This window comes from Heterodontus francisci, chromosome 4 (genome assembly GCF_036365525.1).
Source record: "Heterodontus francisci isolate sHetFra1 chromosome 4, sHetFra1.hap1, whole genome shotgun sequence".
NCBI classification, from domain to species: Eukaryota; Metazoa; Chordata; class Chondrichthyes; order Heterodontiformes; family Heterodontidae; genus Heterodontus; species Heterodontus francisci.
In genome coordinates this window covers 173,516,028-173,538,267 of record NC_090374.1, presented here as the reverse complement: position 1 = coordinate 173,538,267, position 22,240 = coordinate 173,516,028, and the positions used below count along the sequence as shown (strand labels likewise).

The window sequence follows — 22,240 nt, the reverse complement described above, 5'->3', positions numbered from 1 at the left end:
CGACAAGAGTAGCACATGCACGGGAACACCACCACTTGTAAGTTCCCTCCAAGTCACACACCATCCTGACTTGGAACTATATCGCCCTATACTGCTGGGTCAAAATCCTGGAACTCCCTTCATAAGAGCTCCTTGGGTGTGCCTACTCCCCAAGGACTACAGCTGTTCAGGAAGGCAGCTCACCACCACTTTCTCAAAGGCAATTAGGGATGGCAACACTCACATCCCCTGAACGAATTAAAAAAAAGGCAGGGAGGAACTTTAGAGCAAGTTTGGCCAAGTGGGCAAAGGGAAGGGAGGGCAGCAGCACAGGCAGCTGATCAGATGTCTCAATCTTCATGACAAAGAAATCCAAAAGCTCTGCTCACTTGCTGTTGGAGGGGAGGCTGGAGGAGACAGGGGAAAAAAGGGTTTAAGAACACGGTTTGCAGTCCTGATCGGAGATACAGGGTTCTGTTAGCACAGACAATTAGGAGTTGAGAGCGGATCAAAATGATGACCGGTTTTGTTAAGATAAATAGGGAATAAATTATTTCCACTTGTTAACAGCCTGCAACTATTGGACATAAATTTAACATGACCACTGGAAAATGAAGGGAGTGGTTCTGAGAATGTTTTTATTTGTTTCTTTACAAAGAGCATGAAGATGCACAATAGACTTAACAGAAACAGATTTCACAAGAGGTGTTAAAAGAGCAGTAAGTAAAAATGATGGGAATGGGACTCAATGAATAGCTCAGGGATTTGGTGCAGATACAATTGCATTCAGACACTCACTATTCTTCAAACAATGTGTATTTCTGATATTAATGTGGTTCTTGTATAAACCTAAAGCAAGAAATGGAGAAGCAAGTTTCATTTGCACATGTCAGAGTGAGGGCAGGGGTAACACGGAATGTGTGCACTGTATACTTCAAATGAGTTATACCTTTTTTAAAAACTTTATGTTTTTCAAAAATCTAAACAGATCTATTCTTCCTACTTAGAGGAAATTGCATTTATATAGCACCTTTAACATAGTAAAACATTTCCAAGGCACTTCTCAGGAACGATATCAAACAAAATTTGACACTGAGCCACGAGGAAATAATGGGACAGGTGACCAAAAGCTTGGTCAAAGATGTAGGCTTAAAAGTAACGTCTTAAAGAAGTAGAAAGAGGTGGGGAGGTTTAGGAAGAACATCCGAGAAGTTGGGGCTTAGGCAGCTGAAGACACATCTGCCAATAGTAGAGTGATTAAAATCAGGGATGCAAACACAAAGGCCAGAATTGGAAGAGTGCAGAGATCGGGAGGGTTGTAGGAGGTTACAGAGATCAGGAGGTATTTGAACTTTCGGATAAAAAAAAAAACTTAAAATCGTTGCACTGCTGAACTGGGAGTCAATGTCGATCAGCAAGCACAGGAGGGTGATGAGACTTGGTGTAACACCTACAGAAATAGTCACCTCACCTTCAGGTTCAGAATCGCTATCATCCATGGGCGGGATGCTGATCAATGTTTGTTTACTATCTCTTTGGACAACAAGCTGAAGCTTTCCTCGTGATCTTTCAATCAATTTCCGGGCATCTGCCAGAGACATGTTTTCAGTCACTGTTCCATTGATCTACTCAGATAGAAGCAACAAGAATTAATTAATCTGACCATCAGAATATTTCCTGATGAATTAGATGGACGTGGAGGGCCAAATCTTGTTGGAACAATAACAGTGTGTTAAATGGCAATTTTTAAGAACTTGCTGGATTTAAACATTAATTGCCCATTAAACTCGCCGCAGGAAGTTCGAGCTGCTAATTAACAGTGCAAATGCCTACTTAAAATAATACAATAATTATTACTGCAATGCCAATCAATCTCTCCAGCCCAGAATTTAAACTGCTCAACCTTATTCCTGCAGGCACCAAATCCTCGAGACTTATAAAATGTCAAGTTTTAAATGTAATTTTCTTTTCTTTGGTCTCTTTTCTCTCTTTATCCAACCTTTCTTTCTCTCTCTCTCTCTCTATTTCAGTACCTGATTTGACTCTAATTCACCCCATTTCCTTCTCTCTCATTCCTCTGTTTTTTTTCTCCATCCTTAATTCTCATTTGGTTAAGGAGATAGACTGTTGGTCCCATCGTTCACGGAGGTCCCAGATGCCCTGTGGCTCGTCAAGTCATTATCAACCTCACACTCCCAACCAGTTATAGCACACAAAAAAAATTGAAGTTGAAGGGAGAGTGGAAAAGTCTAATTGATGGGACATGCCCATAGATGCCCCACTCAGGCAAGATCGGACCCTTTATTTTTGCATGCCATGTCAACATGATTGTACCCATTGCATATGCAAATTTAATTCAGGCAGAAACAGCATGAATAAATTATTGAATGGCCAACACAAACAATTTTTTTTTCAGCCAATGCTGTGAATACCAAATGTCAAGTGTAATGGAAAATATATGGAATAATATAATTAGGTGCTGTTAAATGTCATAAAACATGACGCAGGAAGTAAATACTAGAACAGGAGATGCAGTTGCAAGAATCTTAATACAATTGTTTAAGCAGACTATGGAACAATATGAGCACATTCCCACAGTGCTACCTTCAGGAACACAAAACAAAACTCACTAAACACCAGGATAGCCATTGCTCAACAAGCTAACCACTACAATTTAAGATTATTTTTTCAAGTTTACAAGGATATCAGAATGGAAGTTATAATGATCAGGGAATACTAAACAGGCTGGGGCTCTTTTCACCAATAAAAGCAGAGTTAGGTGTGACGTGATAGAGATCTTAAATTGTGAAGTATTTCAATAGGATAAAATGTAGAAATGTTGTTTCCACTTGTAGGGGAGTCCAAAACTAGGAGCCATAAATATAAGATAGTTGGCAATAAATCCAATTAAGAATTCAGGAGAAACCTCTTTGCCCAAAGAGTGGTGAGAATGTGGAATTTGCCACCACAGTGGGCGGTTGAGGTGAATAGCATAGATGTGTTTAAAGGGGAGGCTAGTAAATACACAAAAAGGAAAAAGGAACAGAAGGATATGTTGATAGGCTTAAAGATGAAAGGTGGGAGGGGCTTATGTGCAGCATAGACCAGTTGGGCCGAATGGCCAATTACTGTACTGTACATTTTCTAACCACCCTAACTACAGATCTTCCCTCATGTCCTCGTGTCAAGAGAAGGATGAAATAGGCCGTAATAGTGGATACCATGTCATTGGAATATACAGACCAGCTAAGAACTCAACTGGTCTGTTCAATGGAATCCCTACGAAAGAGAGAACTGAAGAACATCTAGAAAAGAAAAATATAATAATGAATAGTCAGCAGGGATTTCAAAAGGGAAAACCTTGCTTGTCCAACCTTATTGATTTTTTTTTTTGAGGAGAGCGTGCGAGAGAGAGCATGAGAAGTAATATAGTAGATGTAATTTATCTGTATTTTCAAAAGGCCCTCGTTAATTTGCCCATAACAGACTAATGAATAAGGTCAGAGAGAGAGTGGAGTCAGGGTGGCAGAATGGATTGTTAGCTGGCTTCAAGACAGAAAGCAGACAGTGAGAGTAAAGGGTAGTTATTCAGAGTGGTAGAAGGTGGAAAGTGGTGTTTCACCAGGATCAGGGCTGTTCACAATTTACATTTAAAGGATTTGGAATTAAAGAACATAATTTCTACAATTGTGGATGACACCAAATTGGAGGGGGGTTGGCGGTGGGGTGATAGCCAATACTGGATTGCAACAAATTACAGGAGGACATTAACAAGCTTGCAGAATACGCAAGTAATTGGGAAATGAAGCTCAACACAGATAAATGTGAGGCAGCACATTTTGGTAGGAAGAATAGGGAGGTCACTTATTACTTGGAAGGTTCGAGTCTAGGTGTGGCAGAGGAATATAGGGGTCGCAGAGTACAAATACACCAATCACTAAAAAGGTGCGCCACAAGGCAAGGCCATAAAAAAAGCAAACAAAGCACTCGGCTTCATTTTGAGAGGGATAGAGTTGAAAAGTAAGGAAGTTATACTAAACCTGCATCAAACCTTGGTTAGACCATACTTAAGAATATTGTGTGCAGTTCAGGTCGCCATATTACAAAATGGATATAAAGACACTGGAGAAGGTACAGAAAAGATTTACAAGGATGATACCAGAAATGCATGGGTATACACATCAGGAAACCATGAACAGCCTGAGTTTCTTTTCTCTTGAGAAGACCGCTGGAGTGATGATCTGATAGAAGTCTTTAAAATTATGAAAGGTTTTGATATTGTGGATACAATGAGAATGTTTCCACTTGCAGGGAAAAGCATGACTGGAGACCATCGATATAAGGTAGTCACCAAGAAATCAAATAGGGAATTCAGAAAAACCTCTTTATCCAGAGTGAGAATGTGGAACTCACTACCACAGCGAGTGGTTGAAGTGAATAATATAGATGCATTTAAGGGGAAGCTAGATAAGTTTTTCAGAGAGACGGAAATAGAGTTATACTGATAAAAGTATGATGAGGAAGGATGGGAGGAGGCTCAGGTGTAGCATAAATGCCAAAATAGACTGGTTTGGCTATAAAAGAATATATGGCACAGCAACAGGCCTATGTGTGTAATCCTATGATATGTGAAGTGTCATTGGAGCAGTTTTGCTGCAGCTGCCACTTTGACTCCACAGTCAAATCAGCAAAATCCCTCTCTGGTGTTTAAGATTGCAGTTCAGGATAAATAGAACATAAACACCAGGTGAGCGTGCAACCTCTATTGGTATTGTTCTGAGACGTTGTTAGGAGGCAATATAAATAAAAGGAGTAGCCTGGGAGGTGGTGTACGTGGAACATATATACCGGCATGGGCCATTTGAGCCAAATGGCCTGCTTTGTGCTGTTCTATGCAATTCAGAACTGAAACCCATTTTGCAAAAGTGCAAATTCATTCATTCATTCTTCAAAAGAATTAAAAAGAAAACTTACCTTGAGGACAATATCACCTTCTTCTAAGTTTCCATCCTTTGCTGCCAGGCCACTTCCAGTCATCTCTTTAATGAAGATTTGGCTGCCCAATCGAAGGCCATATTCTATTGGACAAGATTTCCAAAAGTTTTAGAAGGCTGAATGTATGGACATTGTATGTCACTTTGATGCTGTGCTATCTTCTTCGATTGGGCATTAAGGCAGACACTTTGTGACACTGTTATGGAGAATGTTTATTACGATCAACGTTCTTGATTCTCACCCAACTATCCATCTGTCCCAGATAGAGTTATACAGCACAGAAACAGGCCCTTTGGCCCAACACTTCTGTGCTAAAGGCCTGCTTAGGTCGGGAAAAAGAACCTGACCTGAACCTGACTGATCCACAGCAGACCCGAGCCCGACCAGGCTCGAGTCCCTCCAATTTCACCCTGACACCAACCCAACCCCGACCCGAACATCCCTTCACTTACCTTCCGACTGGGAATTTCCTGAAAGCTGCAGCGCATGCTTGATGATACCATAGTGATATCAATCGCTCACTGTGCGGACTCAGTTTCGTCCCAAACTCCCAGCTTCAGGTAAGTTTTTTAATTTTTAATACCGGCAGAGCACTTACCATGCGTGTCCGGCCCGGCCCGACCCGAGCCCGAAAGCCGGTCCCGGAAGAGGGAACCGACCCGAACCAGACACGTCGTCGGGTCCCACTGGGTTCGGGTCGGGTAGCAGGCCTTTAGTCTGCGCCAACCATCAAGAACCATCCAATCTAATCCCATTTCCCACACTTGACCCATAGCCTTGTATGCTATGGCATTTCAAGTGCTCATCTAAATACTTCTTAAATATAGTGAGGGTTCCTGCCTCCACCACCCCTTCAGGCAGTGTGTTCCAGGCTCCAACCACCCTCTGGGTGAAAAGAATTTTCCTCAACTCCCCTCTAAACCTCCTGCTCCTTACATTAAATCTATGCCCTCTGCTTATTGACCCCTCCGCCAAGGGAAAAGGTTTCTTCCTATCTATCCTATCAATGCCCCTCATAATTTTGTATACCTCAACCAGGTCCCCCCTCAGTCTTCACTGCTCCAAAGAAAACAACCCCAGTCTATGCAGTCTCTCTTCATAGCTGAAATGCTCCAGCCCAGGCAACTTCTTGGTGAATCTCCTCTGCACGCTCTCCAGTGCAATCACATCCTTCCTATAATGTGGTGACCAGAGGGCTAGTCCCTCTCAAGTTTCTAAACCCAATGCCACTCTTAAATTACTGGCAATTAGGAAGTGTATGATAATGGCTTAGCCCTTCTATTTCCAATCTCAGTAGAAAAGTGCCTCCCCTATTGTCTCCCAATAATAGGGTAATCACAGAATGGTTACACCACAGAAGGAGGCCATATGCCCATCGTGTCTGCATTTGCTTTCCGAAAGAGCAATTCACCTAGTGCCATTCCCCCACCTTCTCCCCGTAACCCTGCACATTCTTCCTTTTCAGATAACAGTCTAATTCCCTTTTGAATGCTTCAAGACCTTAACCACTTGCTGTGTGAAGTTTTTCATGTCGCTTTATACTTCTTTTACCAACTACTTTAAATCTGTGCCCTCTTGTTCTCAATCCTTTCACGGGTGGGAACAGTTTCTCTCTATCTACTCTATCCAGACCCATGATTTTGAACACCTCGATTAAATCACTTCTCAGCCTTCTCCTCCAAGGAAAACAGTCCTAACTTCTCCAATCTATCTTCATCATTGAAGTTCCTCATCCCTGGAACCATTCTAGTGAATCTTTTCTGCATTCTCTCAATGCCTTCATACCCTTCCTAAAATGCAGCACCCAGAACTGGAGGCAATACTCCCATTGAGGCTGAACTAGTATCTTATATAAGTTCAACAGAACTTCCTTGCCCTTGTACTCTATGCTCTTATTAAAAAATTCCAGGATACTGTATGCTTTATTAACTGCTCTCTCAACCTGTACTGCCTCCTTCAATGATTTATGCACATATACACCCAGGTCACTCTGCTCCTGCACCCCCTTTAGAATAGTACCCTTTATTTTACATTGTCTCTCCATGTTCTTTCTACCAAAATGAATCACTTCATATTTCCCTCTATTGAACTTCATCTGCCACCTGTCCGCCCATTCCACCAACTCGTCTATGTCCTTTTGAAGTTCTACACTAATCCTCCTCACAGTTCACAATGCTTCCAAGTTTATCATCTGCAAATTTTGAAATTGCGCCCTGTATACCAAGGTCTAGGTCATTAATATACATCAGGAAAAGCAAGGGTCCCAACACTGACTCCTGGGGAACTCCATTGCAAACCCTCCTCCAGCCTGAAAAAACATCCATTAAGTACTACTCTGTTTCCTGTCACTCAGCCAATTCCATGTCCATGTTGTTACTATCCCTTTTATTCCATGAGCGATAACTTTGCTCACAAGTGTGTTGTGTGGCGCTGTATTAAATGCCTTTTGGAAGTCCATATATACCACATCAACTGCATTGCCCTCATCAACCTTCTGTTACCTCTTCAAAAGCTCCAGCAGGTTTGTTAAACATGATTTTCCCTCAAGAAATCCATGCTGCCTTTCTTGAATTAATCGAGATCATATTTTGCACTATTACAATTAGCTCAGAGGTTTATGTATATTACCTTTTTTAAACCAGAAAAACAATTTGCACCACCACCCACATTAGATAGGAACCTGCTCAACACCTTCTAGATTACAACAGTCTGGATAAAAGCATCATCTTTTTCTGCCTGTCCCTGTTATGAGAAGCATTTGCTTAGGCAACTGGAAGGACCATGTACATATTACACATTAATGGTCAAATAATAATCCACAAATGATAGTGGTCTTAAAATCTGCATAGAAATGATATTAAGTAAACATTCAATGATTTTAGATGGGAGACAGTTGAGTTTGCAACAATTTATGTTCCCACTCCCCCTAGCCCACAGGAGCTGAGAGGGTCATTGGCCAGAGTTTCCACTCCAATTGCGAGTAAACCAGTTACCAGTGGACGAATTAGGGCCAGGTGAGGTTGAACCATTTGTGCCCTACATGATAGAATAGCTCATTGAAACACTGTAAAAGGCCCATACATGGAAGAATATAATCACGAGAACAGAGGTACGGGAAGGCTGCCAGCACCCAGGCTACCACACACACAGGCACCAGCAAGCCTCACCATCCTCAGAACAGGAAGATAGCAAAAAAAAAAGGGACGCGTTCATAATTTGCATACTTCTGCTGACAGCAATGGCAGGAACAGATGCCTCACTAGCCCTTTCACTATTCACTTCTACTTCTTATTGGAAGAATCAGGTACTTCAGCTCACAAAAACAGATATTAAACACAAACGCGATTTGGGAAAATTTGGTGTTCAGTCCACATCATAGAATCAAACAGCACAGAAGGTGGCAATTCAGCCCATCATGCCTGTGCTGGCTCTTTGAAAGAGCTATCCAATTAGTCCCACTCTCCCCTGCTCTTTCCCCCATGGCCTTGCAAATCTTTCCTTTTAAAGTATTTATGCAATTTCCTTTTGAAAGTTACTATTGAATCTGCTTCCATCGCCTTTCAGGCAGCACATTCTCCATATAAGATTTTTTAAAATTCTCATCTCTCTTCTGGTTCTTTTGCCATTCACCTTAAATCTGTGTCCTCTGGTTACTGACCCTCCTGCCAGTGGAAACAGTTGCTTATTTACTCTTTGAAACCCTTCACAAATTTAGCTCAGGATGGGCTGGTGGGGGAACAAGGAATATAGAATCATAGAACGATCCTCTCAGAATGAGGCCATTCGGCCCATTGTGCCTGTGCCAGCTCTTTGAAAAAGATTTTGAAGGAGTTCCATTCTCCTACACTTTCCCCATAGCCCTGCAAATTTTTTGCCCTTCAAATATTTATCAGATTCCCTTCTGAGATTTACTATTGAATTTGCATCCACTATGCTCTCAGGTACTGTATTTAGATAAATATGTAAGAACACGAAGCATGAAAATCTGCTTTAGCCAACAGCTACAGAGGAAAAAAATCAAGCTGAAGTTTAAAGTTTTTTTTATTCCATTATTAAACCTTTCAAAGAACAAGGTAGAAAGCAGAAAATTAAGACTCTGATTAAGGATGTCAGTCAAAATCCTCCAGGCTTGCACATTAGTGTATTAAAAAGATTAAGGATTATAAAAATAATGTACAAAATGTAGAGCAAGTGTCCAATTTTTGAATTTGTAATGGCAGCAAAAAAATCTTCTACAAGCATGCTCTTGTATCACTTTTCCAACATGGAGAGGTTTATATTGCACTCAAGGTAAAGGGGTTCCACAGCATTATGTTACTGCATTAGAACTCCAGAGGCCTGGACTAAAGATCTGGAGACATGACTTCAATTCCCACCATGGCAGCTGGGGAAATTAAATTTCTTTTATAAATTCTGGAATAAAAAGCTAGCATCAGTAATGGTGGCCATGAAACTACCAATTGTCATAAAACCCGCCTGGTTCACTAATGGAAAGGAAATCTGCCATCCTTACCCAATCTGGCCTGTACGTGGTTGACTCTTAACTGCCCTCCGAAATGTACTCAAGTTGTACTAAACCACCAGGCTTGCAGCAGTTCAAGGCAACAGCTCACCACCACCTTCTCAAGGGCGATTTGGGATGGACAATAAATGCTGGCCTTGCCAGTGATGCCCACATCCAGAGAATGAATTAAAGAAAAAATAATGTTCGGTGCAAAAGGTCACATCTGTGACTTGATAACTTAGTAGATACAACCCATACAATTGGAATGTGTCTCTCAGAAGCCTGGCACAAGAATAGTATGTATGTCCTAGGAAAAGGAGGAGCTATTCCACCCCAAGATCATGGCTGATGTACATCTTAGCACCATCTAAACATCTTGGTTCCAAATCCCTCAATATCTCAGATTTTTGCATGCTACTTGCCTACCTGCAAATTGAGTGCCTATTTTGGCAATTGTCTGAGAAAGTACATGCACAATCCTGCAATCTGTTACCCAGTGGGAGAACATCAGTTCTTTAAAATTCTTAATTTTCTGCTGAAATATAGATGTAGGAAACCAAAAGATGGACAGAATGCAGACAAAAATCAAAAGTGGGCTTATCCTCACCTTCATTAGGTCTGCTCTTTACGAGCATAACTTTGTATGGCTTTGGCAGCCCACGGTCATAAGAATAGGAGGAGGATTCAGGCGACGGGCTCCTAGATTTGAGTCTATCACGGCTCAGAGCTCTTGCTGACTCTCGGTAATGCTCGGAGGCTCGATTGTAACCTCTATCATCATCGTACACTCGCCCCCGGCCACGATCACCATGCTCGTAGCTTCTCTCGTAACCTCTATCATCATGAATTCGCCCCCGGCTGCGATCAGCATACTCATGGCTTCTCTCATAACTTCGGTCCTCATCGTACACCCGCTCCCGGCCATGATCAGCATGCTCGTAGCCACGGTCCTCATCATATATTCTCCCCTGGCTGTGATCCCTACTGTAGCTACGATCCCTGCTCTGGGCTCTTTCGTAGCTCCTGCCGCGCTCTCCTCCCCGACTGTAGCCTCTGTCGGGGCTGTAGCTGCGTCCTCTGGGCCCACCGTCACTCCTCTCGCTCTGAACACTGTGCTCACTTCTACGGTCATAGTCATCTGCTGTATCGAAGAAGTGACTTTCAGATTCAGCCAATGGCTGCCGAGTTGGAACTTTCCGACCCCTTTTCACCACCTGTTGGAAGGAGAGTGACAATTCAGCAAGTTTAATGCCATCATTTGAGTTAGTCATCAAAACTGGACCACTATCAGTGCATATCTGCTAATCACAGGAACATAAGTGGGAGCTGGAGTAGACTATTTGGCTCTTCAAATGATATCATGGCTGACATTCTACCTCAACTCCACCTTCCCGCACTGTGCCATTATCCCTGAATTACCCAAAATCTATCAATCTCTCTTGAATATATTCAACAGCTGAACATTCACAGCTCTCTGGGATAGAGAATTCCAAAGATTCACAACCCTTTGAGTGAAGAAATCTCTCATCTCAGTCCTAAATGGCCGTGCGCTTATTCTGAGACTGTGATCTCATGTTTTAGATTTCCCCAACCAGGGGAAACAGCCTCTCAGCATCTACCCTGTGAAGCCATGTAAGAATTTTTGATTGTAATCCGAATATCAAATGGTAAAGAATGCTAAAGAGATATTAAAAAAAGCAGTTGGGAAACTAGGGTCTCCTCAATTAATACTCAAGAAAAACATTGGTTTAATGCTGAAGTAGTCAGGCCAGGAACCCCACTTCAAAACATAGAACATAGAACATTACAGCGCAGTACAGGCCCTTCAGCCCTCGATGTTGCGCCGACCATCTGACCTACACTATTCCATTTTCATCCATATGTCTATCCAATGACCACTTAAATGCCCGTAAAGTTGGCGAGTCTACTACTGTTGCAGGCAGGGCGTTCCACGCCCCTACTACTCTCTGTGTAAAGAAACTACCTCTGACATCTGTCCTATATCTGTCACCCCTCAACTTAAAGCTATGTTGTGTTTGCCATCACCATCCGAGGAAAAAGACTCTCACTATCCACCCTGTCCAACCCTCTGATTATCTTATATGTCTCTCTCTATTAAGTCACCTCTTCTCCTCCTCCTCTCTAACGAAAACAACCTCAAGTCCCTCAGCCTTTCCTCGTAACACCTTCCCTCCATACCAGGCAACATCCTAGTAAATCTCCTCTGCACCTTTTCCAAAGCTTCCACATCCTTCCTATAATGCGGTGACCAGAACTGCACGCAATACTCCAGGTGCGGCCGCACCAGAGTTCTGTACAGCTGCAGCATGACCTCGTGGCTCCGAAACTCGATCCCCCTACTAATAAAAGCTAACACACCATATGCCTTCTTAACAGCCCTATTAACCTGGGTGGCAACTTTCAGGGATTTATGTACCTGGACACCAAGATCTCTCTGCTCATCTACACTACCAAGAATCTTCCCATTAGCCCAGTATTCTGCAATCCTGTTACTCCTTCCGAAGTGAATCACCTCACACTTTTCTGCATTAAACTCCATTTGCCATCTCTCAGCCCAGCTCTGCAGCCTATCTATGTCCCTCTGTACCCTACAACATCCTTCGGCACTATCCACAACTCCACCGACCTTCGTGTCATCCGCAAATTTACTAACCCACCCTTCTACACCCTCATCCAGGTCATTTATAAAAATGACAAACAGCAGTGGCCCCAAAACAGATCCTTGCGTTACACCACTAGTAACTAAACTCCAGGATGAACATTTACCATCAACCACCACCCTCTGTCTTCTTTCAGCTAGCCAATTTCTGATCCAAAGCACTAATTCACCTTCAATCCCATACTTCTGTATTTTCTGCAATAGCCTACCGTGGGGAACTTTATCAAATGCCTTACTGAAATCCATATAGACCACATCCAGCTTTACCCTCATCCACCTGTTTGGTCACCTTCTCAAAAAACTCAATAAGGTTTGTGAGGCACGACCTACCCTTCACAAAACCATGCTGACTATCTCTAATGAACTTATTCTTTTCAAGATGATTATAAATCCTGTCTCTTATAACCTTTTCCAACATTTTACCCACAACCGAAGTAAGGCTCACAGGTCTATAATTACCAGGGCTGTCTCTACTCCCTTTCTTGAACAAGGGGACAACATTTGCTATCCTCCAGTCTTCTGGCACTATTCCTGTCGACAATGACGACATAAAAATCAAGGACAAAGGCTCTGCAATCTCCTCCCTGGCTTCCACAAAACAAAACTTATTTAAATAAATTTCCCCAAAAAGCAATGCAACTGGTATCCTGATTAGGATAGTCTTCACGTTACATCTCGAAGGTTGAAATGTGGAAGCACGAATGACTTGTACTTGTTGTGTTAACTTCTCTCCAAGAGAATGCAAAACACAAAACAAGAACATGCCACAAATCTACTTGCTGATGGATCTGCTGTGCAAGAGACAGGTAATCATTATTTTATACACATCCAGAACTGAACAGGGCAGAAGGAACCTTTTGGAGGACCAACCGAAGCCAAGACGGAGAGGAATAGATTTGTGTGTTAGGGCACCAAGGGTTGCAGAACCAAGGCAGGTAAATGGGAGTTAAGGTACAGGGTGGCCACAATCGAATTGAATAGTGGAACAGACCAGAGGGGCTACATGACCTCCTCTTAGCCTGTGCTCCTATGAAAACATCAGGCAATAGTGACATCAAGTATGCTAAATACCAGTACAAAGATTCAAGTAACAGGTTGAATAGTTTGCAACCAATTTGCATTTTTTTTTTAAATGTAAAGAACTAGATGGTTTTTTTCAGTTTGTAAAATTTTGTCAGAAAGACAAAAAAGCCTTTGCCCCATTAACTAAAATGATATTAAAATTACAGGTGACAAACAACTTTTGAACCAAAATATTCAAAAGAATTTGGAGAGGTCTGGGGAACAGCCTGAAGCTGTACCTCATATTGAAACCAATGACATAGGAAGATATGGAAATGATGTTTCTGCAAATGGAGTTTCAGGAACTAGGAGATAAATTGAACAGCAGGACCACATGGGTTTTCTCATTCATTAGTTTCACATCACTGACTCCTCCCCTCTCCTCCTCAGCATTCCCCTTTTCCATCTTTTCAGGCTGAGCAGATTACCGAAGACCAGGCCAGGAAACAACTGGGCAAACAGGTGGGTTGGGAAGCACTATGGATTGTCGGCTGAGCAAATGGGCCAGGAAGCACGTGGAGTGGGAGTGCACACCAGTAGGCTGGAAAGCACTTTGGGTGGCTGGGCAAGTGAAACATTGTGATGAGCCAAACAGCTGGAGGGGGCAGGCTGAGAATTGCTGTCCCAACACAATTCAGCCTAATCCCTGCTCAAAGCCAGTTTACTTTTCTACTGCTGTTACCAATTACACAAGCAAACGGTGGAGAAAACTGAATATGGGTTGGAAAGGTAACTACTGATCAGGATAGACTTGAGCTTGCTTGGAACATGCATGAATACCACTGAAGGGTTAATATTCCAGGCACGTTGCGATTGGCCATTTTTTCTTCATTTCCATGAGTAAAATTCCATTTTCAGTAACATTTCTGAACTGCACATTCCTAGACTTAGTCAGCAGATTGCAAATGTCTGCATACATACTGCTCTTAATGCCACATGGTAGCTCAGTAGTATGGTTCCCTTTAATGAATCTGCTTTATGATTTCCTCCATCATATATGGAGATAACAAGTATTTCAAATGATTGATGAGGTAACAGAGGGTTGATGAGGGTAATGTGGTTGACATGATGTACATGGATGTCCAAAAGACATTTGATAAAGTCCCACATAACATGCATGTCAGCAAAACACTAGTTCAGCCTCAACTGGAGTATTGTGTCCCATTCAAGGCACTGCACTTTAGGAAGGTTGTGAAGGCATTGGAGAGGATGCAGAAAAGATTTATGAGAATGGTTCCAGGGATGAGGGACTTCAGTTACATGGAGAGATTGAAGAAGCTGGGGTTGTTCTCCTCAGAGAAGACAAAAAATGGAGAAGGTTGAGAGGAGATTTGATAGAGGTATTCAAAATCATGAGGGGTCTGGACTAAGTAGGTAGAGAGAAACTGTTCCCATTGGTGGAAGGATTGAGAACCAGAGGAAACGGAGTTAAAGTGACCCAACAGTGACTCGAGGGAAACATTTTTAAAAAGCGGGTGGTTAGGATCTGGAATGCACTGCCTGAGAAGGTGGTGGAGAAGGATTCAATCGTGGCTTTTAAAAGGGAATTTAAAAAGCATCTGAAGAGGAAATTTGCAGGGCTACAGGGAAAAGGTGGGGGAGTGGGACTAGCTGAGCAGCAATTGCAGAGAGCTATCACAGACATGACAGGCTGATTGGCTCCTTCTCTGCTGTAACCATTCTATGATTCTAATTGCTCTTCAATGAGCTGGCACAGGCACAGTGGGCCAAATGGCCTCTTGTGCTGCTGTTGTAGGCGTAGTCTCAAAAGACCTCAGGCTTCCCTCTCCATTAGGAATGACACAGTCGGTAATGCATAGCTTGACGGGGAAGGCCTCCATGAACTACTACAGCCAGTACGGGGACTGAACCCACACTGTTGGCATCTTTCTGCATCACACTCTAGCTGTCTAGCCAACTGAGCTAACCAACTACCATCCTGTGTTGTATCGTTTGCTGATCCTCAGCAAGGTGGTGTAAGGGTACGAGGAGGAGAGAATGAAGACTTTCCAAGTAAGTAAATTTCACCAGACTTTTACAAATTGGTTTGATAGCTATTTTATTTATTGATAAAATGGGGGTGTGGCTGGTACTGTGATGTAGAATAGTCAAACAGCTGAGCCCTGGGTTTGCACAACTTACTTTCCATCCTGCTGATAGTTCTTGTGACTATAAAGAAAATGCAGAAGATGCAGATACAAAAGGGATAAATAACACCAAAGAAAACTGGATGGAGGAGGAGGAGAAATGGAGGGAAGAGAGGGGATGAAAAACTCATGGTAAATGTCAAGGGTAAGCAGGGCTGAAAACCAGAGGAAGAGGAAATTAAAAAGCTTTCTTCCTCAGTTGTTCTGTTGGACATCATTCAATTTAAACTTACGACTGAAAATTTAATCTGAATGACAAATTGATTCTGATAATTGCATTACAACCAGTGGAAGATTGAATTTTTTTTAAATCCCTATTTTTATCCAGACCTTGCCATAGTCAGTCAACAGATCTTATTTAGGAAGGATGATACATTTCAGACAATGTTCAGGTCATTTGTGGTCGACTTAAAACGCAATGAAACATGTACTGTTTATTCTAATACCATGGTAATGTTAGTGCTGTTCAGTGACCATTGATAACCTTGTGGCAATTAAGATGCAGTTATTAACCCCCTTCAGCGTTAACACGAGTTGAAATCCTGATCTTTGGTATTGGGGGATAAAACATTTATTGTTGGCCAGTTTCCATGGCCCTGCTAAAACAGAGATACTGGAGAGACCTGGGGTTGTCCTCCTTAGAGCAGAGAATGAGATTTAATAAACATCTTCAAAAGCATCTAGGGTTTTGATAGCTTCTGATTACTTGGTATCCAGTGACAGAAGGGTTAGTAACCAGAGGACAGATTTAAGACACTTGGCAAAAGTAGAGATGACATAAGGAAACGTTTGTTTATAAAAATAAAAAGTTATGATCTGGAATGCACTGCGTGAAAGGGCAGTGGAAGCAGATTCAATAGTAACTTTCAAAAGGGAATGGGATAAACATTTGAAGGGGAAAACAAATTGCAGGGCTACAGCGAAGGAGCAGGGGAGTGGGTTAAATTGGATTGCTCTTTCAAAGACACAATGGGCTGAATAACCTTCTCTGCTGTATCATTCTATGATTAGGCACAGGAGGCCTTTCAGTCCATCATGCCTGTGCTAGCTCTTCAAGAAAGAGCTTTCCAATTAAACCCATTCCCCTGCTCTTTTCCCATATCTTTTTAACTCCCTTATCTAATGCCTTTTTGAAAGTTGCTATTGAGTCTGCTTCGACTCCCCTTTCAGGCGGAGCATTCCAGATCACAACAACTCACTGTATAAAAAACAAAACACCCTTGCATTAGTCCTACCGTAAATCAGTCAGATTCATTGCTTGACTGCCAGATTTCAGTGAACAATGTTTTTTGGTGAACATGGAACTCAAGTCACAGGAGGTGGTGCCTGTGCCCAAAACATTTCTATCATAAAGTTAAAATCACTAATTACAGTAAATATTAAAGTCAGCAGCACTTACTATTTGGGCTACTTTCCCACATTTTCTCAACTGTTGTACAGCAAAGGAATGAGGCACGTTTTCCATAGGAAAGCCATTAACATTTATAACCCGGTCATTTTCTCTGGCAAAGAAAAGAAAAACGTTCACAATTACAGAGCCCGCAAAACTCCCTTTGTAGTTTTGGCAAATACCGTTTGAAATACTTTCAAAACTAACCAAACATTCTAAATTCTTTTTAAATCAAAACCTGGAAAATAGTTAGAAATAAATCCATTTTAACCAGGATTCATGGGTAATACAATAAGAGAATTCTTTTCATGAGAGCCACCTCCTCCTCCGTTGATCCTATTACAACTGAACTGCTGACCACCTAACTAACTTCCCCTTCTGATCCCCATGTCAGCCAGTATTATAAATGGTTCTTTCTTTGGGGGTTACCCCTCTCTCCTTTAAATCTGTCATCATCACTTCCATCCTCAAAAAAATCCTTGACTTCAATGTCCTTGCAAACTACCAACCCATCTGCAATCTCCCTTTCCTCCTCAAAGTCCTTGAATGTGTTGTTGCTTCCCAAATCTGTTCCCATCTTTACCAGAACTCCATGTCTGAATCCCTCCAATCAGATTTCTGCCCCGCCACACTACCGAAACAGCTCTTATCAAAGTCACAACTGACATCCTATGTGACCACGCCAAAGGTAAACTATCCCTCCTCCTCTACCCAACTGCAACCTTTGACACAGTTTACCACGCTGTCCTCCTCTCAACTCTGCTCCACTGTCGTCCAGCTGCGTGGGACTGCACTCACCTGGTTCCATTCTTATCTACTAATCATAGCCAGAGAAACCACTTGCATTGGCTTCTCTTCCTGCCCGCGCACAGTTACCTCTGTTGCCCCAAGTAGCTATCCTTGGCCCCCTCCCTATTTCCATCTGCATGCTGCCCCTTGGTGACATCATCCAAAGAATAGCATTAGTTTTCACAGGTACACTAACAACACTCAGCTCTACCTCACCACAACCTCTTTCAACACCTCCATGGTTGCTAAATTATCAGACTGCTTATCTGACATCCAGTACTGGATGAGCAGAAATTTCCTCCAATTAAATATTGGGAAAACGGAAGGCATTGTTTTTCGTCCCCACTCCAAACTCTGTTCCCTAGCTACTGACTTCATCCCTTTCCCTGGTAACAGTCTGTTCGCAACCTTGGTGTCACATTTGACCCCGAGATGAGCTTTCGACCTCATATTCGTGCCATCGCTATGGCTGCCTATTCCATAACATTGCCTGATGTCACCCCTGTCTCAGCTCACCTGCTGCTGAAACCATCATTCACAGCTTCATTACCTCTAGATTTGACTAGTCCAGCACACTCCTGGCTGGTCTCCTACATTCTACCCTCCGCAAACTTGGTCATCCAAAACTCTGCGACCTTAACTCACACTAAGTCCCATTCACCTATCACCCAGTGCTCGCTGACCTACATTAGCTCTCGGTCCCCTCCAACCCCACAACCCAAGAGATATCTGTGCTCCTCTAATTCCATCCTCTTAAAATTGGGGATGCTTAAGAATTGTTCAATTATTAATGGCCGTGCCTTCTGTTGCCTAGGCCCGAAGCTCTGGAATATAATCCTATCGCCGCTCTACCTATCTTTCCTCCTTTAAGACACTCCTTAACACTAAGCTTTTGGGGCTCGGTGTCATGTTTTTGTTTTAAAATGCTCCTGTAAAGTTCCTCGAGATGCATTATGTTAAAGGCGCTATATAAACATAAGGAATCAGATGGGTTTTTTCCAACAATCCAATAGTTTCATGGCAACCATTATTGAGACTAGCTTTTTATTCTAGATTTATTGAATTTACTGAATTAAATCCCCCAGTTGCCACAGTGGGATTTGAACTTACTTCTCTGGATTGTTAGACCAAGCCTCTGAATTACTAATATAATATATAATAAAAACAAGAAATGCTGGAACCACTCAGCAGGTCTGGCAGCATCTGTGGAAAGAGAAGCAGAGTTAACGTTTCTGGTCAGTGACCCTTCTTCAGAACTGACAAATATTAGAAAAGTCACAGATTATAAGCAAGTGAGGTGGGGGTGGGGCAAGAGATAACAAAGGAGGTCCAGATTGGACCAGGCCACATAGCTGACCAAAAGGTCACGGAGCAAAGGCAAACAAAATGTTAATGGTGTGTTGAAAGACAAAGCATTAGTACAGATTAGGTGTTAATACACTGAATATTGAACAGCAGCAAGTGCAAACCTGAAAAAAACCAGTGGGTAAGCAAACTGAACAAACTAAGATGAAATGAAATAAATGCAAAAAAAAAGATTGTAAAATATGTAAAAAAGAATGTAAAAAAAAAGAAAAAATAACTAAAAATGAAAGTAAATTGGGGGGCTGTCATGCTCTGAAATTATTGAACTCAATGTTCAGACCGGCAGGCTGTAGTGTGCCTAATCGGTAGATGAGATGCTGTTCCTCGAGCTTGCGTTGATGTTCACTGGAACACTGCAGCAATCCCAGGACAGAGATGTGAGCATGAGAGCAGGGGGGAGTGTTGAAATGGCAAGCAACCGGAAGCTCAGGGTCCTGCTTGCGGACTGAGCGGAGATGTTCCGCAAAGCGGTCACCCAGTCTGCGCTTGGTCTCCCCAATGTAGAGGAGACCACACTGTGAGCAGCGAATACAGTATACTACATTGAAAGAAGTACAAGTAAATCGCTGCTTCACCTGAAAGGAGTGTTTGGGGCCTGGGATAGTGAGGAGAGAGGAGGTAAATGGGTAGGTATTACACCTCCTGCGATTGCAGGGGAAGGTGCCCTGGGACGGGGACGAGGTGGTGGGGGTAATGGAGGAGTGGACCAGGGTGTCGCGGAGGGAACGATCCCTTTGGAATGCTGGCAGGGGAAGGGAGGGGAAGATGCGACTGGTAGTGGCATCACGCTGGAGGTGGCGGAAATGGCGGAGGATGATCCTTTGGATATGGAGGCTGGTGGGGTGAAAAGTGAGGACAAGGGGAACCCTGTCACGGTTCTGGGAGGGAGGGGAAGGGGTGAGGTGCGGGGAATGGGTCAGACACGGTTGAGGGCCCTGTCAACCACAGTGGGGGGAAATCCTCGGTTGAGGAAAAAGGAGGTCATATCAGAAGAACTGTCATGGAAGGTAGCATCATCAGAGCAGATGCGTCGGAGACTGAGAAACTGGGAGAATGGAATGGAGTCCTTACAGGAGGTAGGGTGTGAAGAAGTGTAGTCGAGGTAGCTGTGGGAGTCGGTGGGCTTATAATGGATATTGGTAGACAACCTATCCCCAGAGATAGAGACAGAGAAGTCGAGGAAGGAAAGGGAAGTGTCGGAGATGGACCATGTAAAAGGTGAGAGAATTTCTAGTTCGGGGCGGGAGCAGGAAACGGCACCGATACAGTCATCAATGTACCGGAAAAAGAGTTGGGGGAGGGGGCCTGAGTAGGACTGGAACAAAGAATGCTCGACATATCCCACAAAAAGACAGGCATAACTAGGACCCATGCGGGTACCCATAGCAACACCTTTTACTCTGAATTACTAGCCCAGAAACAGAACCACTGTGCTACTACACCCTCAGCTGTTTGAGAAAGCCCATACTTGGAAGGGGACAGCTGTCGAAAGGACTGCAGCAGAGGGTGATGGAAAAGAAATATGTGCACAAGAGTCATGATTTTTTTTTTATAAAGAGATACAGCACTGAAACAGGCCCTTCGGCCCACCGAGTCTGTGCCGACCATTAACCACCCATTTATACTAAATCCTACACTAATCCCATATTTCTACCACATCCCCACCTGTCCCTATATTCTCCTACCACCTACCTATACTAGGGGCAATTTATAATGGCCAATTTACCTATCAACCTGCAAGTCTTTTGGTGGTGGGAGGAAACCGGAGTACCCGGTGAAAACCCACGCAGACACAGGGAGAACTTGCAAACTCCAAACAGGAAGTACCCAGAATTGAACCCGGGTTGCTGGAGCTGTGAGGCTGCGGTGCTAACCACTGCGTCACTGCGCCGCCCATTTCTGAAACTGACTTCATCCTAAAGGTTGACAGATCAATCAGAATGTGTCAACCTGAAGCCATTGACAGGGGGCACAAAAAGGACATTTGGTAATGACTAAATACAACAGGATTGATGAAAAAAAAACTATAAATACTAGTTGTAGTTGTTCATTTGGTATACTGGGTGCTTTGGAAGTTGTACAGTTCCAGCCTCCCCTTGAACCACACATGTCAGTCATGGCTCAGTGGGTAACATTCAGAGTCAGGAGGTTGTGGATTCAAATCCCACTCCAGAGACTTACACACACAATCTAGGCCAACACTGCCAATGCAGTACAGAGGAAGTTCCACTTGTTCAAATTCAGTGCCTGTACTTCCCAACCATGGAGGAAGGATCTGCCAGTTGCATGCAAGTTTCCAGCCCATCCTCTTGATGGGATGGTCAACATGAGAAAAGGTTCTATAAAAAAGACAAAATCCTGAAAAGAAATGCCCCACAAATTCTACAACTCTAAAATGAAAGAAAGGAAAGCAGTGTGGTTCAGCATATTGGACAGCCTAGAATCAGACAGCACAGATGGAGACCATTCAGCCCATCAAGCCTATGCTGGCTCTTTGAAGGAGCTATCCAATTAGTCCCACTTCTCTGCTCTTTCCCCATATCCCTACAAATACTATTCTTTTCAAATCAATATTTATCCAAATCCCTTCTGAAAGTTACTATTGGATCTGCTTCCACCTCTATCAGGCAGCACATTCCCAATGACGACAACAACATGCTGAGTTTAAAAAATATATATCCTTATCGCCCCTCTGGCTCTTTTGCCAATTATCTTGTCAGAACTTGAATGCAATTCATTAACTGAACAAAATTTTGAAATATCTCACTTGCATTCTTAAACCCAAGTCTTGTAGCAATTATACGAGCCATAATACAACACATTTATCTAGCCCAGAAGCAAAAATACTGCGGATGCTGCAAACCTGAAATAAAAAACAGAAAATGCTAGATGCACTCAGGTCAGGCAGCATCTGTGTAGCGAGAAAAAAAAGTTCAAGTTTCAGTCAATCTTATTTTGATGAAGAGTCATCAACCTGAAATGTTAACTGTTTCTCTCAACAGATGCTGCCAGACCTGCCGTGTATTTCCAGCATTTTCTGTTTTTATTGTATTTGTCTAGCCCTTGCCTGAAATGACATTATTGCTTTACCAATTTATGAATAATCACTTGGCGGAGAGTTAGATTTGATTGAGACTGTAGTTATTAAACTTTTGTGGAACTTATAATTCAAGAGATTTAATTATACTGTACCAATATTTTCCCCACAATTTTAGTAACTACATTAGCGAATCTTCAAAAATACACAACTACAAAAAGGAAAGGGAAAATCCTTCTTATCCCAATTTCCAACCTACAAACAACCGCACCCAGCATCCCACCATAGTCTA

At 42.7% G+C, this 22,240-nt stretch overlaps 1 protein-coding gene across 6 annotated transcripts in view; it reads right to left on the bottom strand.

Moving 5' to 3' along the window:
- LOC137369399 (tight junction protein ZO-2-like) overlaps positions 1 to 22,240 on the bottom strand; it is a 154,202-nt gene that overhangs the window by 55,023 nt on the left and 76,939 nt on the right. For all 6 annotated transcript variants that reach the window (XM_068030565.1, XM_068030564.1, XM_068030562.1 and 3 more), the window contains 4 exons: positions 16,767 to 16,869; positions 10,086 to 10,692; positions 4,954 to 5,057; positions 1,451 to 1,604 (listed from right to left, as the gene is read on the bottom strand). In XM_068030565.1, the coding sequence (XP_067886666.1) occupies positions 1,451 to 1,604; positions 4,954 to 5,057; positions 10,086 to 10,692; positions 16,767 to 16,869 (968 nt within the window). The remainder of the gene's footprint in view (positions 1 to 1,450; positions 1,605 to 4,953; positions 5,058 to 10,085; positions 10,693 to 16,766; positions 16,870 to 22,240) is intronic.